General features: G+C 42.2%; 1 protein-coding gene across 2 annotated transcripts in view; it reads left to right on the top strand.

The window, feature by feature from the left end:
- The first annotated feature begins 3,399 nt into the window (after nt 1-3,399).
- Nucleotides 3,400-12,579, top strand: part of KCND2 (potassium voltage-gated channel subfamily D member 2) — a 265,498-nt gene continuing 256,318 nt past the window's right edge. Inside the window, exons 1-2 of one of the 2 annotated variants that reach the window (XM_063155337.1) lie at nt 3,400-3,518; nt 5,613-6,786. In XM_063155337.1, coding sequence (XP_063011407.1) covers nt 5,672-6,786 — 1,115 coding nt within the window. In that variant the 5' untranslated portion in view covers nt 3,400-3,518; nt 5,613-5,671. Of the gene's footprint in view, nt 3,519-4,212; nt 4,444-5,612; nt 6,787-12,579 lie in introns of those variants that run through there. The other variant, XM_063155336.1, reaches the window with a different exon arrangement.

Consider the following 12,579-nt stretch of genomic DNA (forward strand, 5'->3'; position numbering starts at 1 on the left):
AGACTGGCTGAGGCTCTTAGTCTCAGGACCATTTTGTTTAAATGCAGACTCATAACCCAATGATCACAGCCAGGCCAGACTGCCTTTTATAGTCAATGGACACCTGCCCACACACACTGAGACTGTAGGTAGGATAGATTGCTTCCTGAGTGGTTTCTCCCTCTGTTGACTCCAAGAACTCAGGGAGAGTAGGCTCCTAATTAGGTACCACAGGTGTTTAAAGATAAATTGGTTGAAATTTGGTCTAATTACACAGACAAAACAGTTATTTGTTTGAAGATACTACATGAAACAAAACACGAATTCAAAATGAGAAATATGCATTTATCTAAAGTAAAATTTAAAAGTTACTTACCATTCCATTGATGGGTACAATAGCACTAATTTGAAGAGGAATTCCTAGAGCTTAATAAGATGAACACATAGTTTAACAGAATTAATGTTTCATACAATATCCTATACATCAAGAAAAACATCTATAATGACTAAATTAGTATTTGTTGGTTTAGAGAAGTTAAAGAACATGCTTGAGATGAAATTAGTCCCTTCCTTGGAAGACTGTAAGGTTTTCTTGAGATGATTCCAAGTATTGACTTAGCCTCACATTAAGAAAAAAAGAAACTACTATGCTGACAGCTCTGCCTTCATGCTCCAGCCTCTAAACCTGTAATAAATACATAAAAAATCTTTTAGAGAAGTAAGGGTCCTTTTTTAGGTTAATAGTGGCTATACTACCTCTCAGGTTGACTTCAGAATCTAAAAGAAATGGTGCACATGGTGCACTTTCCCCCACAGAATGTCTTAATCATTGACCAGTGAGAGGTCATTTTTTAATGTCCAGAGCAATCCATTTCTCCACATAGAAAGAAGGACACTGAGCACTTGCACTGCAGGATGACCTGAGCCTATTTTAGCAAACTCCCAGAAAGATGGCATTTTGTCTTGGAAAAATTATCAAAAGCCTTCCACTTATTCTGTCTGGCCCAAAGCACAAAAAGCAGCTAGATTTAGATTAAAAAAAAACTACAAAGGCAAGGAAACTGCAGGCTATGACTAGAGGTATTTGGGCTGATTGCATGTATGACCAAAGCACTATTTTTTTTTATATTTGCAAGGTAGAGTCAAACATTTTCCTTTGTAAGACACAGTCTTAATCTCACAACCTAGTTCTTCAATGGGGCTGCATTCTAGAAATTCTTATAATGGACTTTTGCTACTCAGAGGGTTTCAGGAATGTTCCCTTCATTAAAAAAAAAAAAAAAATCCAAAAAAGACCAAACCCAAACCTAACAAACCTCAAAACAAAATAGCATCTGCAGTGTGCTTTTCTCAAAAGGAATGAAAAATGTCTTAATACAAGAGGAATTAAAAAGAGGGGATACACTTGTGCTCTGTCTGTAACGAAAACTTGCAGTTTCAAACATTTTAAATATTTTAAAAAAATAAAATAAAATAAGTTCATTAATATAAACTTCTGCATCATAGCTGGTAGCTTATTTAATCCTCAGAGAGCTCTTTGTGTCTCATGACTTCGGAATGAATTAAGAAACAGCTCATCTTAGAGCCCATTGTGCATTCCCCTTAGTATCATTTTCTTCTTTTCCTACAATTACTAGGATTTATTTTCTTCCCTTGAAAATAGGATTTTGGTCTCATTTGAGTCCCTGCTATTTAATTCCTACTTGAAGTCATAATCCTCTCTGTCACATCACACCAATCTCTTTGTAGCCAATTCTGATTTCACAGAAGGATTTTGACTTAGGAAGACCTGATTACTTAGGTGCACCTTATGTAGCAGGATTTAGTCCTTCTGAAACATACAAAGTAAGGAATACTTCAGCCAGGCAATTTTAATGAACTAAACATAAGGTACCAGCTGTGAAAGTTTGAGTTCCTGGCTATCGCTTCTCAGTAACATGTTAATTAAGGAGTCAATAGAGTATACTCTTTTCCTTCCAAGATACTGCTTTGGAAAGATGCCTCTCTGATATACAGGCTGTCCACAAAAATTTAAGGTGAGGAGATCATTTTTCCAGGCAATGGTGTCAGAAAAGTCTCTGAACCTCAACTGGTTTCAAACCTCTGACTTAAAATAGACTAAATGTTATAACGCTATGTGGTACTCAAAATTGTCCAAAAATATAGGGTTTGTTTGGATTTTTTTTCCCATTTTTAATGAAACTTGTAAATTTCTGAAACAACTTTAAGATTACAAGAGGAATCCAGGTGTTTCTTTAATGGCACCTGTTCTCATGGGTTCTCTCTATGGATGGAAAATTCCTTATTGAGAGACTTCTATTTAGGAATAACTAAAGAAAAGAATCAGCTTAAGCCAGAACTGATTTTTGTAAAGCTAAGCATGTTAAAAAAACAAGAGCAGTTCTTGATTGCATAACGAATCTATAGCTGACAAGGAAACCTGTTCATTTTCAGGAAAGGAAGTCCTCTATTATTTTATCAGTGCTAAGCTGACAGGATCATAAATTGGGATTTATTAATTCTAGAGGAATATCCTGTAGCACCAAACAAAACCTCCCATTTCATATGGGAGAAGAATATCCATAATATTGAAAGCTCAATTCCTATAGTTGACCAACTGATTTCAATTTAATGGATTAATTTATAGGATATTATGTACTGAATATTTGAAATAGAAAAAAAAATAAAGCAACAAATCAACAAACAAGTTGAGCAAATATACAGAAAGTATCTTTTATTTAATGTGATATTTTATTTCAAGCGACTTGATATATGTAATCAGTCATCATCACAAGTTTTCCTATATTAGAGTTTGCACTCAAACATTTTTTAAGCCTTTTCTCTCTGTGCTTTCAAGTATTACCTGTAGGAACAGTTCAGGCTGTAGTTTAGGCTACAATACTGAAAGTGTTCCTCTTCGTCATGGGAACTTAGAAGTGAATACATACTGAAGCTGGGCATATTATTAAAATACAGAAAAGAGTTAACTCCCAAAGTTCAGTGTGTATTTGGTTTATTTTTGCTTCGGGTTTCTTTGGCATATATCTCAAATAGCTTATCAGAGTGGGAGGTTCGGTTGTAAAAACTTCACTTATAAAGGAACCTACTTATTCTGTGATTCTTTTCAAAACCTTTTACCACCAAACGGAAACACGGGCAAATTAGAAGGAGGAATACCTTCTGGTATCATCTTGCAAGGTCTATGAAGAAGACACACAGCGGTTTCAGAATCTTGACTGAAAAATATAGACCGTTCTCCCTATTAATCGGCACTATCAGAGCGGCACGCAGAGCTCGGGGAACTAGGCGCCCGTCTATCGCGGAGATCCAGCGGTGCGGGGCGGGCGGGCGGCGGTGCCGGGGCGGGCAGAGCCGGGGGCGCGGAGCGGGGCTCGCCCGGCCCCGGCGGGAGCGCACTTCCCGTCATCCACGCGCCATCTAGCGTCGGGAAAAGGGACGCGGCTCGGAACGGGAGCGGAACGGAGAGGAGGAGGAAAGGGCTCCCACACCCGTCCCAGCTCTCGCCGTTCCCAAAGCTGGTAAGAGCCATTTGGATATTGCAACCAGAACTCCGGAGTGGCTCGGGGCGGGTCGTGAGGAGCATCCTACACTTCACTCCCAGGCATCTCATTCCCCCTTTTTTGCAGTGAACGGTTCCCCTTCCCTTGAAAGCAGCTAGCGCTCCCCAGAAATCCCCTCGGTACCTCACCTAAGCTATCGCCGCCGCCCGATCCCTACCCAAAGCACCGCGAACTCCAGAGGGTCTGTGCGGCGCTGCCGGCGGAGAGATTGGACCGCACGATCGCGGCCCCGCAGAGACACACACCGGCACACACACCGGCACACACCCCGACGCAGGCACAGCCGCGCTCCCTGCCTGCCTGCCCTGCCGCCGCCGGCGCGGCTGCCCGCAGCCCTTTTGTTTCGCCCGCGGAGCGATGTCCTGCCCACCCGCCCCGCGCTTCCCCGCGCCCGCACCGCCGCCCGCCCATGCGCCCCTCGCCCGCGGGCGGCGGCGGCGCGGCGGGGTGGCATGGCCCGCCCGCCTTGGGGGAGGCAGCGGGAAGCCCCCTTCCCCGCCCCCGGCCGCGCCAGGGCCTCGCCGCTGCCGCCCGCAGCCCGCGGCAGGGCAGGGGCAGCGGCCGCAGCCGCAGCCGCGCCTGACAGCGGCCCCGCGCCGCAGGATCCGCGCCCCGCAAGGACGTGCTCCAAGAGCTGCCAGGCGCGATTACGTTGTTTTTTTCCCCCCACCCACCCCTTGAACTTGTTGCTTGGCGCTCGGCGGTGGCGGAGGGGGGTGGGGGTGGGGGAAAGCCTTATTATCGATGTCCCTTTGGATGCGATCAAGCTTTCTCAGGAGCAACTACTTCCCCGCCGTTCCCGGCGGGGCGCGGAGATCTAGCGGCAGAGCCCGTATTTCCAAAAGTCTCTATGCAACTGAGCGCTCTCGCCAGACTTTCACAGGTAGGTGCCGCAGGCTGGGCACGTCTGGAGCGATTGGAGAACTGAGCCGAGGGGAAGGGGCGAGAGGAGGGAGGCGGGGGTACGGGGGGGGTGGGGGGGGCATGATCCACCACCGACCGCGGAGCCCTACGGCACCCGCACCCCTGCCCCGCGCCCCCCCGCCGCCAGGGAGCTCCTGCCCCTCTCCCGCTCCCAGCCAGCCTCCCTCGGCTTCGCCTTTCGCCGCCCGCCCGGGCGCTCCCGGGGATGCCCCGTGCAGCCCACCCACCGCATGTGTCTCCAAAGCCCCCGCCCCTGCCCCCGCCAGGACCGCGGGGGCTCTCCCCGACCCCGGTCTCCTCGCCGCAGATCTGCCCCTGTCCGTGCCCTGATGCTCCGTCCGGGGGAGAGCCCCGCTCTGCCCGCTCCTGCTCTGTGGGGCGCTCCCCAGCGCTCCAGCCCCGGCATCCCTCTGCCCTTCAAAGCATTTCCTGCACGGAAAACTTGCCTTAAAGTTTAATGCTGCCGCCCGGAGCTCCTCCCCCTGCCCCGCCGGCTCCCCCAGCCCCTAGCCGGGGTCTGGGGGAGTCCCCGGACGGCGATTAAAGGTCAGGGAGAGGATTCTTCGCGCCGCTGCTCCGGGGCTGCCGCCGGGAAGGGGGGCGGCCCGCCGGGCCCAGCCCCTCCGCCCCTCACGGCGAGCGGCGGCGGCGTTGGCGGCTCCGCTGCGGCCGCCCGGGAGGGCTCCGCTGGTGCCGCGGCCCGGCTCCGGCGGCGGGCGGGGAGCGAGCGGAGGAGGGGCGGGCGGGGGGACCGGCTGCATCGCGCGCGGAGGAAAATCTCCTTCCAGGTGGCTGCACAGCTGCACTAGAGCTACTAGCCGGCTCCAGGGGGTAGCGATTTGAGGACTGTTGCTTCCATCCAGGGGGCTCGAATGGAGACCTTATATCCGAAGGATCTGGCTGTTAGAGAGGCTGCTTTGAATACAGGGATTTCCAAGTGCCCTCATTTATTGTCCTAACAGTGTGACCAGTGCCTGGAAAGCATATTCTGGGATAAAAAGGTGGAGGAAACAAAAAGGAAGCAAAAAAGGTTGTCAGTTAATACTGACTATCACAAAAATGTTCAGAAATCCTGCTGCCTCAAGAATGTGTGAGAATTTGTATTTTTCTTTTCCTTCTCTATTTTAGTGGCTGGACCAGAACTGCCTCTAGATTGACTCCCTTAGCTGTAATAGGTGTTTGGAACCATGGCGGCAGGTGTAGCAGCTTGGTTACCCTTTGCCAGGGCAGCAGCCATAGGATGGATGCCAGTGGCTACTGGTCCCATGCCAGCTGCTCCACGGCAGGAGAGAAAGCGAAGCCAGGACTCTCTGATTGTGCTGAATGTGAGTGGCATCCAGTTCCAGACATGGCTGGACACCCTAGAGCGCTACCCTGACACTCTGCTGGGCAGTTCAGAGCGGGACTTCTTCTACCACCCTGAGACACAGCAGTACTTTTTTGATCGGGACCCTGACATTTTCCGCCACATTCTCAACTTCTACCGTACCGGGAAGCTTCATTATCCCCGCCAGGAGTGCATCTCAGCTTATGATGAGGAGCTGGCCTTCTTTGGCATCATCCCTGAGATCATTGGTGACTGCTGTTACGAGGAGTACAAGGATCGCCGGCGTGAGAATGCTGAGCGCCTGCAGGATGATGCTGATACGGATCACGTACCTGAGAGCTCCCTACCCTCAATGACAGCTCGTCAGAGGATGTGGCGGGCCTTTGAAAACCCACACACCAGTACCCTGGCTCTGGTCTTCTACTATGTCACTGGTTTCTTCATTGCCGTCTCTGTTATTGCCAACGTGGTGGAGACAGTGCCCTGTGGGGTAAGCCCGGGTCGCATCAAAGAGCTGCCCTGTGGAGAGCGGTATGCCGTGGCTTTCTTCTGTCTGGATACTGCCTGTGTCATGATCTTCACAGTTGAATATCTCCTACGTCTGCTGGCCGCTCCTAGTCGCTACAAATTCGTGCGCAGTGTCATGAGTATCATTGATGTGGTGGCCATTATGCCGTATTACATCGGCCTGGTGATGACAGATAACGAGGATGTCAGTGGGGCTTTTGTGACATTAAGAGTCTTTCGTGTCTTCAGGATCTTTAAGTTTTCCCGCCACTCGCAGGGTCTGCGCATCCTGGGCTACACGCTGAAAAGTTGTGCCTCGGAGTTAGGCTTCCTCCTCTTCTCACTCACCATGGCCATCATCATCTTTGCCACAGTCATGTACTATGCAGAGAAGGGTTCCTCAGCCAGCAAGTTCACCAGCATCCCTGCAGCCTTCTGGTACACCATCGTCACCATGACAACACTGGGGTAAGTGCAGCTGGTGTTTGGTTACAGCCAACATTTCAACAAGTGTATTGGCATGAACGGAAAAATACTCAATTTTTTAAAAAATGGTGATAGAAAAATGTGTGAGGCTAAGTTTTTGTTACAGAACTTTAAGAATACGACTTGTGACTTCCTTCTCGATGTTTTACATGTTTAAGAGACTTAACAACGTTGCTGAAATTAAAGTAACCCAAATCCAAAACTGCAAAAAACCTGAAAAAGTAAACAACAAAACAAAGCAAAAAAGTCTTGAAACTCTTTGGTTTTGGACAGTGAAATTGGAATACTTTATGAGTATGTGTGAGTTATCAGTGGATTTTTAATGGAGTACTGTCTTTGCTGGCAGGCCCTGTTACAGTGTTGCTAAATTATTAATGTTTATAAGGAGAACCAAAGTGCAAGCTTTTAATTTGATCAGTATGTGGGTCTGCCATTTTGTTTTAAGTCTTGTATTGATGTAGACCTGGATATTGAGTTTGTTATTACAAAATTATTTATTTTCATGAAAATTGTATCTTGTCTTTGCAAAAAAATACATATTTGTGATTTTATTTAAGACACTGAACACATTTCCTTTGATTTTCATGGACCTATAACTTTTAAATTATGAGTGTCAAGCTACATTGACTGGTGACACACTCTGGAAAATGATCTGAGGAAGTGTGAGACATATGACACATCAAGCATGTGTCTTTAAACAATTCCAGTGCCAATACAATTTCTTTCAGAGAACAAGGGTTAAAAAGTGTCACCGTTGACATTAGAATGCAATGAATTTAAATGGAAATATGAGAGAGAGTATATTTTATGAAGTCTCTGATACCAGTGTCTGATTGTATCAGCTGATTCTCTGCACCAAGTTATAAAATGCATTTTTCTGTAGTTACAACTGGGATTTAGAAGGTTGACTAATTTGAGATAAAAATTTTTTCCCTATTCTTAATTTTGAGTTGGATAGTATCTATGAAACTGAAAATTTGTTGTTTCATTGCAAACTGACCAGCAATTTAATAATTGCAGATACTAAATGACAAACTTAGCACTTTCATTAATGCCAAGCCCATCATTTTATTAGCATTTTGCCATATCTTGTTGGGACTGTTGAGATTTATGAAGCATGTATAGCTTTTAAATTTAACAAAATGAAAGTGCATTATTAAACTATTATGAAAAATTTGATTTATTATGTGCGATAGTAATTTACTTGAGAAATGTGCATACAAAATATTGAAAAAGATAAAAGGAATGTCTTAAGCCACCATTTTTTATACAAGGCTTTTATCTTCAGTGTGATATAACAAATGAAGATAAATATAGTGCATAGTAAATATTTCATACTTCTTGTAAGGGCAAGTTATGCTAAAAAGGAGTGACAAGAGCTTTGGGGATTTTAACCCGCCTTTTAGGTTCCTGGGTGGTTTTTTTGTTTTCATTTTCTCTTGCTGATGACAAATGAAGGGGCCCACTTAGCAGAAGAAACGAGTTAGGCATGGTAACTAGATCCACATTCCTGTATTTTCTGATGCTAATTTTTAACCATTATTTTTAATTAGAACAGTAATGTTTTCAAGAAAGAATAGACTGATACTTTAATATAAAAAAAAACAGAAGCTGATGTATGGTTTTTTTGGTAACAAAGTGTACTTTCTGAGTAAGTTGTTTCCATGCTCATGCACAATGTGGAAAGTACTTGTCCATGGTACTGAACAGAAACTTGTTTTGTGCCCAAATTGCAACTGATTATTGCACAGGTATGGTATCACAACTGGTGTTGATACGATTTGTTTGTTTCTTTGGCACACACACACACACACACACACACACTCACACACACACACACTCTACATGAGTAGTATTCTGTAATTCCATGTTTTGAAGTATTACTCTGAGCAAAACCTTCAAAACTACTGCTGTAATTTGAACATAATCTCAAATCTCTTTGAATTGAACCTAAGATCCTCTTCTTAAGCATACAGTGACACTGTATTTTGGTCCCAAGTGGAACATAAAGGGTTGAAGAGAATCCTCTCACGCTTGACTCCTTTTTTCAAGGTAGTTGAACAGAAAAAGTTTTGAGCAGGTTGAACAGAGATCCAAAATCTCACCCTCAGGAGTTCATGTATGATACAGGTTCAGATATGACAGACATCTCTAACTTTTATGAAATCTTTAATCAGTGCATTAGCTAGATTATGTCCTTTTAATAACATCATGATAACTTTGTAAAGATTATATTTAAATGTTAAATATATATATGTGAATGATTTATTACAAATTAGCATAATAAAAGCTTTGAAATCTTTTTAGTTGATGGAATAATTATGCAAAAGGAGAGGGAAGTTATAGGGAAAAGCATCAAGGGTCAGTGAAAGCTGATTGTAATTAGTACTGATACCTTTTCTATGTGCTAAAGCTTACCACCTCTTTACTAATACAGAGCTCCTGCTCATTTTAACTTTAGTTTTAGCTGAATCAGGGGTGTATAAGTGGACTCAATAGGAACAACTTCTCCCATTTAGAAACAAAGCTTGATGAAGTCTTTATGTTTTAAATGACAGTAGCACACAGCAGGATATGTGAAATACTACAAAAATTCATGAAAGCTAATAGTGAATAATAGATTAACATAAAATTGAGTTTTTGAGTCTTGGTGTCATTGTCATATTTTTCTAGATAGCAAGGGTATTGAGTAAGCGACCTTTGCAATTTGGGGAGTTATTACCTTGGAAGCAGAGCTATATTTCTCAGTTCTGCATGATTGCTGAGCAATTAAAGTGTCTTTAAAAAACATAGATTACATTTTCCTTTGCAGAGTGCTAGTGACTTCAAATACTACTATATTTTTGCCTCCAAGGATATTCCAGCTATTAACTGCTCTTCACTGCTCAGCTCAAGTAGTACATGTAGCTGGAAATTTTACATGAAAGAGCTGAAAAAAAATGAAAAGATGGGAAGAAAGGAGCAAAGGAAAAAAGAGAACATGAGAAAAATAAAGGCAGAGAGAGAAAGAGAAGAGGAGGGTGCCTCTAGAAAAACAGCATGCACACTTCCAAAAACTGAACTGTCTGATTTTAAACTTCAAACTAGTCTTTTCTCAGGATTAATCATAGCAGAAGTTAAGTAGAAGTAGGAAGAGAAAATAGAATAAAATTGATAGAGGTCGCAAAATGTTTTATGGAGATCCAAGATAATAGTGGAAAGCATAGAGGTCAAGTATCAGGTTAGTGTGAAGATGACAGAGAGAAGAGCTCAAGTCTACTGAACTTGACTGGCAGGCCTCCACAGGGGCTTGTGAACATCTACACCCATAATGACAGTTCTGTCACTTTCTGCTGTCACCTTATATCATGGCAATCTAATAAATTTCCATCTGCCCCGTCAGGAGCCAGCAAATAAGCTGGAACAGCTGGTAAGGTTTTGATGGTGTAAGGATATTGTGTGTTCCCAAGTCAGCCAGAGCTATAGTGTAGTTTGTGTTTTATGAAGATATTACACCTTAAATAAGGAACCTAGTGCTCTTCTGTGAGTAGTTTTAAAGCACTCTCACTGCTATATTAAAATTCTATTTTTACAGCCTTTACATTGAGTAGCTTTATCAAGTCACACAATGCTTCAGGATGAGCAGAATACTTCATGAAGGGAGGCTTAAACTCGACTACTCATTTATTTGCTTTCATTGTAAAACTAGAGGTGTGTCTTTCAGAAAAGATAAAGCAACTATTTGTTTTCATTATTTCTTATTATAGCCCATAATGTGTGAGGAAACCCACTTAAGATATATCAAATTCTCTGAAGACTTTATAATAAAGAGATGACTAGATGTGATAACAGAAAGCCTCAAACAGTGAACAGGGGAAGAGAGCAAAGTATTTCCTTTTCCTGCACATTCATGTTCTTTGCCATCTTCAGTCCTTTTTTCATTCTTTTTTCATTACTATGGGTGTATTCTATCTATTTATTTTTTCTGTTATTTATTCCATCTGCCACTTCCTGGACTTTTCATGGTTGGGGTTTGTCTACTGATTGACACCTTTCCTCCCTTCTTCAAGATAAGGTTAACATTTGTAGTAAGACTCTGCTGGCTTTATTTTTTTTTTTTCTGCTCCTTTTTTCCAGATTCCTAATTCATCCTTCACTACTACATCAAATCTTTAGTTTATCATCATTGTCATTCATTTGACCTGAACTTTCCTCAGAACAGATCTTTTGTTCTGACCTTTGTTTGATAGATTTTTCCTTATGAGCATCATAAAATTTCCACATCATCACTTTTTTTCTGAAATACTACACATATTCTCTTTTCTCACCACTGTGCCATTTTCAGTGTGTTTAGTTCCTTATAGTCTCTGCATTTTAGTTTGAAATAATCTCTTTAGAACTTCTAATAAAAAAATTGAGTTTAGTAAAATCTGACAAGAGAAAACAAAATTCAAAATCTTTGTTTTATGAAAAATTTCATTAAAAGTTTGGATACATTCTTATGATTAGTGTTACAAATGTAGAGATTCACAAAGTTAGAGTATTATTGCTGTATCTTGTACATACATATTGCTCATTCATTTTTTGTTTGACATTTTCAACCCAGTTTCAAATAGAATTTTTCTATTTTTGTCTTTTTATATACAACCTAGTGGATTTTGTATTTTACAAATGTGTTTGATGTCTCAAACTATTTTCTCTTCACAGCAGAGACATTTAGCCTATATAACAGAGGAGGGACAAAGTGTAGTTGTGATCACCTTCAAAGTACATTACTAGAGATTCAAAAAGGGCTCCAGGGAGAATCTGTTATACTAAGGGTCATTTTGATAGCAGTAAAAAAAAATTTCTTTGTTCTGTAACAAAAAGATTACTGAAATTGTATTGGGCTGTTGTTGCTTGACAGAGAGCAGAGTAATTGTATTCTTATTTAGTTGCACTGGGGACCAGCTTTCATCTTCAAAAAAAAATCCTGAAAATCTCTTAGAAGAAAAGGACTTAGCTTGTTTCACTCATTTGTCTTGAGCCTGAACTTCCTTAGTTCAGTTATGAAGAACATGAAGGTGGTGCTTAACAAAAAGATCTTTCTGCTCAGGATCTAATGTATTTGCTCCTTTGGTAGAAACAGACGGAATTTTGTTTCCTTTTTGTTACTTTGAGACAAGAAAAAGAACAATTAGATTACTGTGGACCTGGATGTAGCATAGAAATATTCTTAGTACAGCAGAACTAATCATCTCAGAGAGTAATTATGACTAGTGCCTGATCTATTAACTAGGGCCTATCATTCAAGTAATCATCAGTGAATACTGTCATTTTAGTAAAATCTTTAAGTGATCAAACCCAAGAAGTTCAAGCTGAGTGATGACAATCCATGACTCACATCATTGTGCCTTTGTCTAAAATGAAAAATTTGCAATATAAAAGCCACATAAATCTATGAACACAGTATTAGAAATAGTGCCTGCCATGCAAAAAAATATCTGGAAATGGAAACTGTATTTCTGAAGAGGGGAACATAAATACCACAGAAATAAAGCGACTATTCAAAATAAGTTCAGAACATCTTGCAACTTCAGAGTGACAATTAAGTTTTCAGACATTTGAAAGACAGTCTAGTGAGTTGCTCCTTTTACTTGATTTTTTATGACATTATATTCCATTGGCAGAATTTCATAGTATTCATCATAGTAAGCTAATTATAGAAGAATCTGGTTCATCAGGGGTTAAGATTATAGATCGTTCTAAAGAGGGAGTATAAATTAGAAATACAGAAATTGTATTCATTAGAAACCT

The sequence above is a fragment of the Melospiza melodia genome, chromosome 4 (genome assembly GCF_035770615.1).
Source record: "Melospiza melodia melodia isolate bMelMel2 chromosome 4, bMelMel2.pri, whole genome shotgun sequence".
NCBI classification, from domain to species: Eukaryota; Metazoa; Chordata; class Aves; order Passeriformes; family Passerellidae; genus Melospiza; species Melospiza melodia.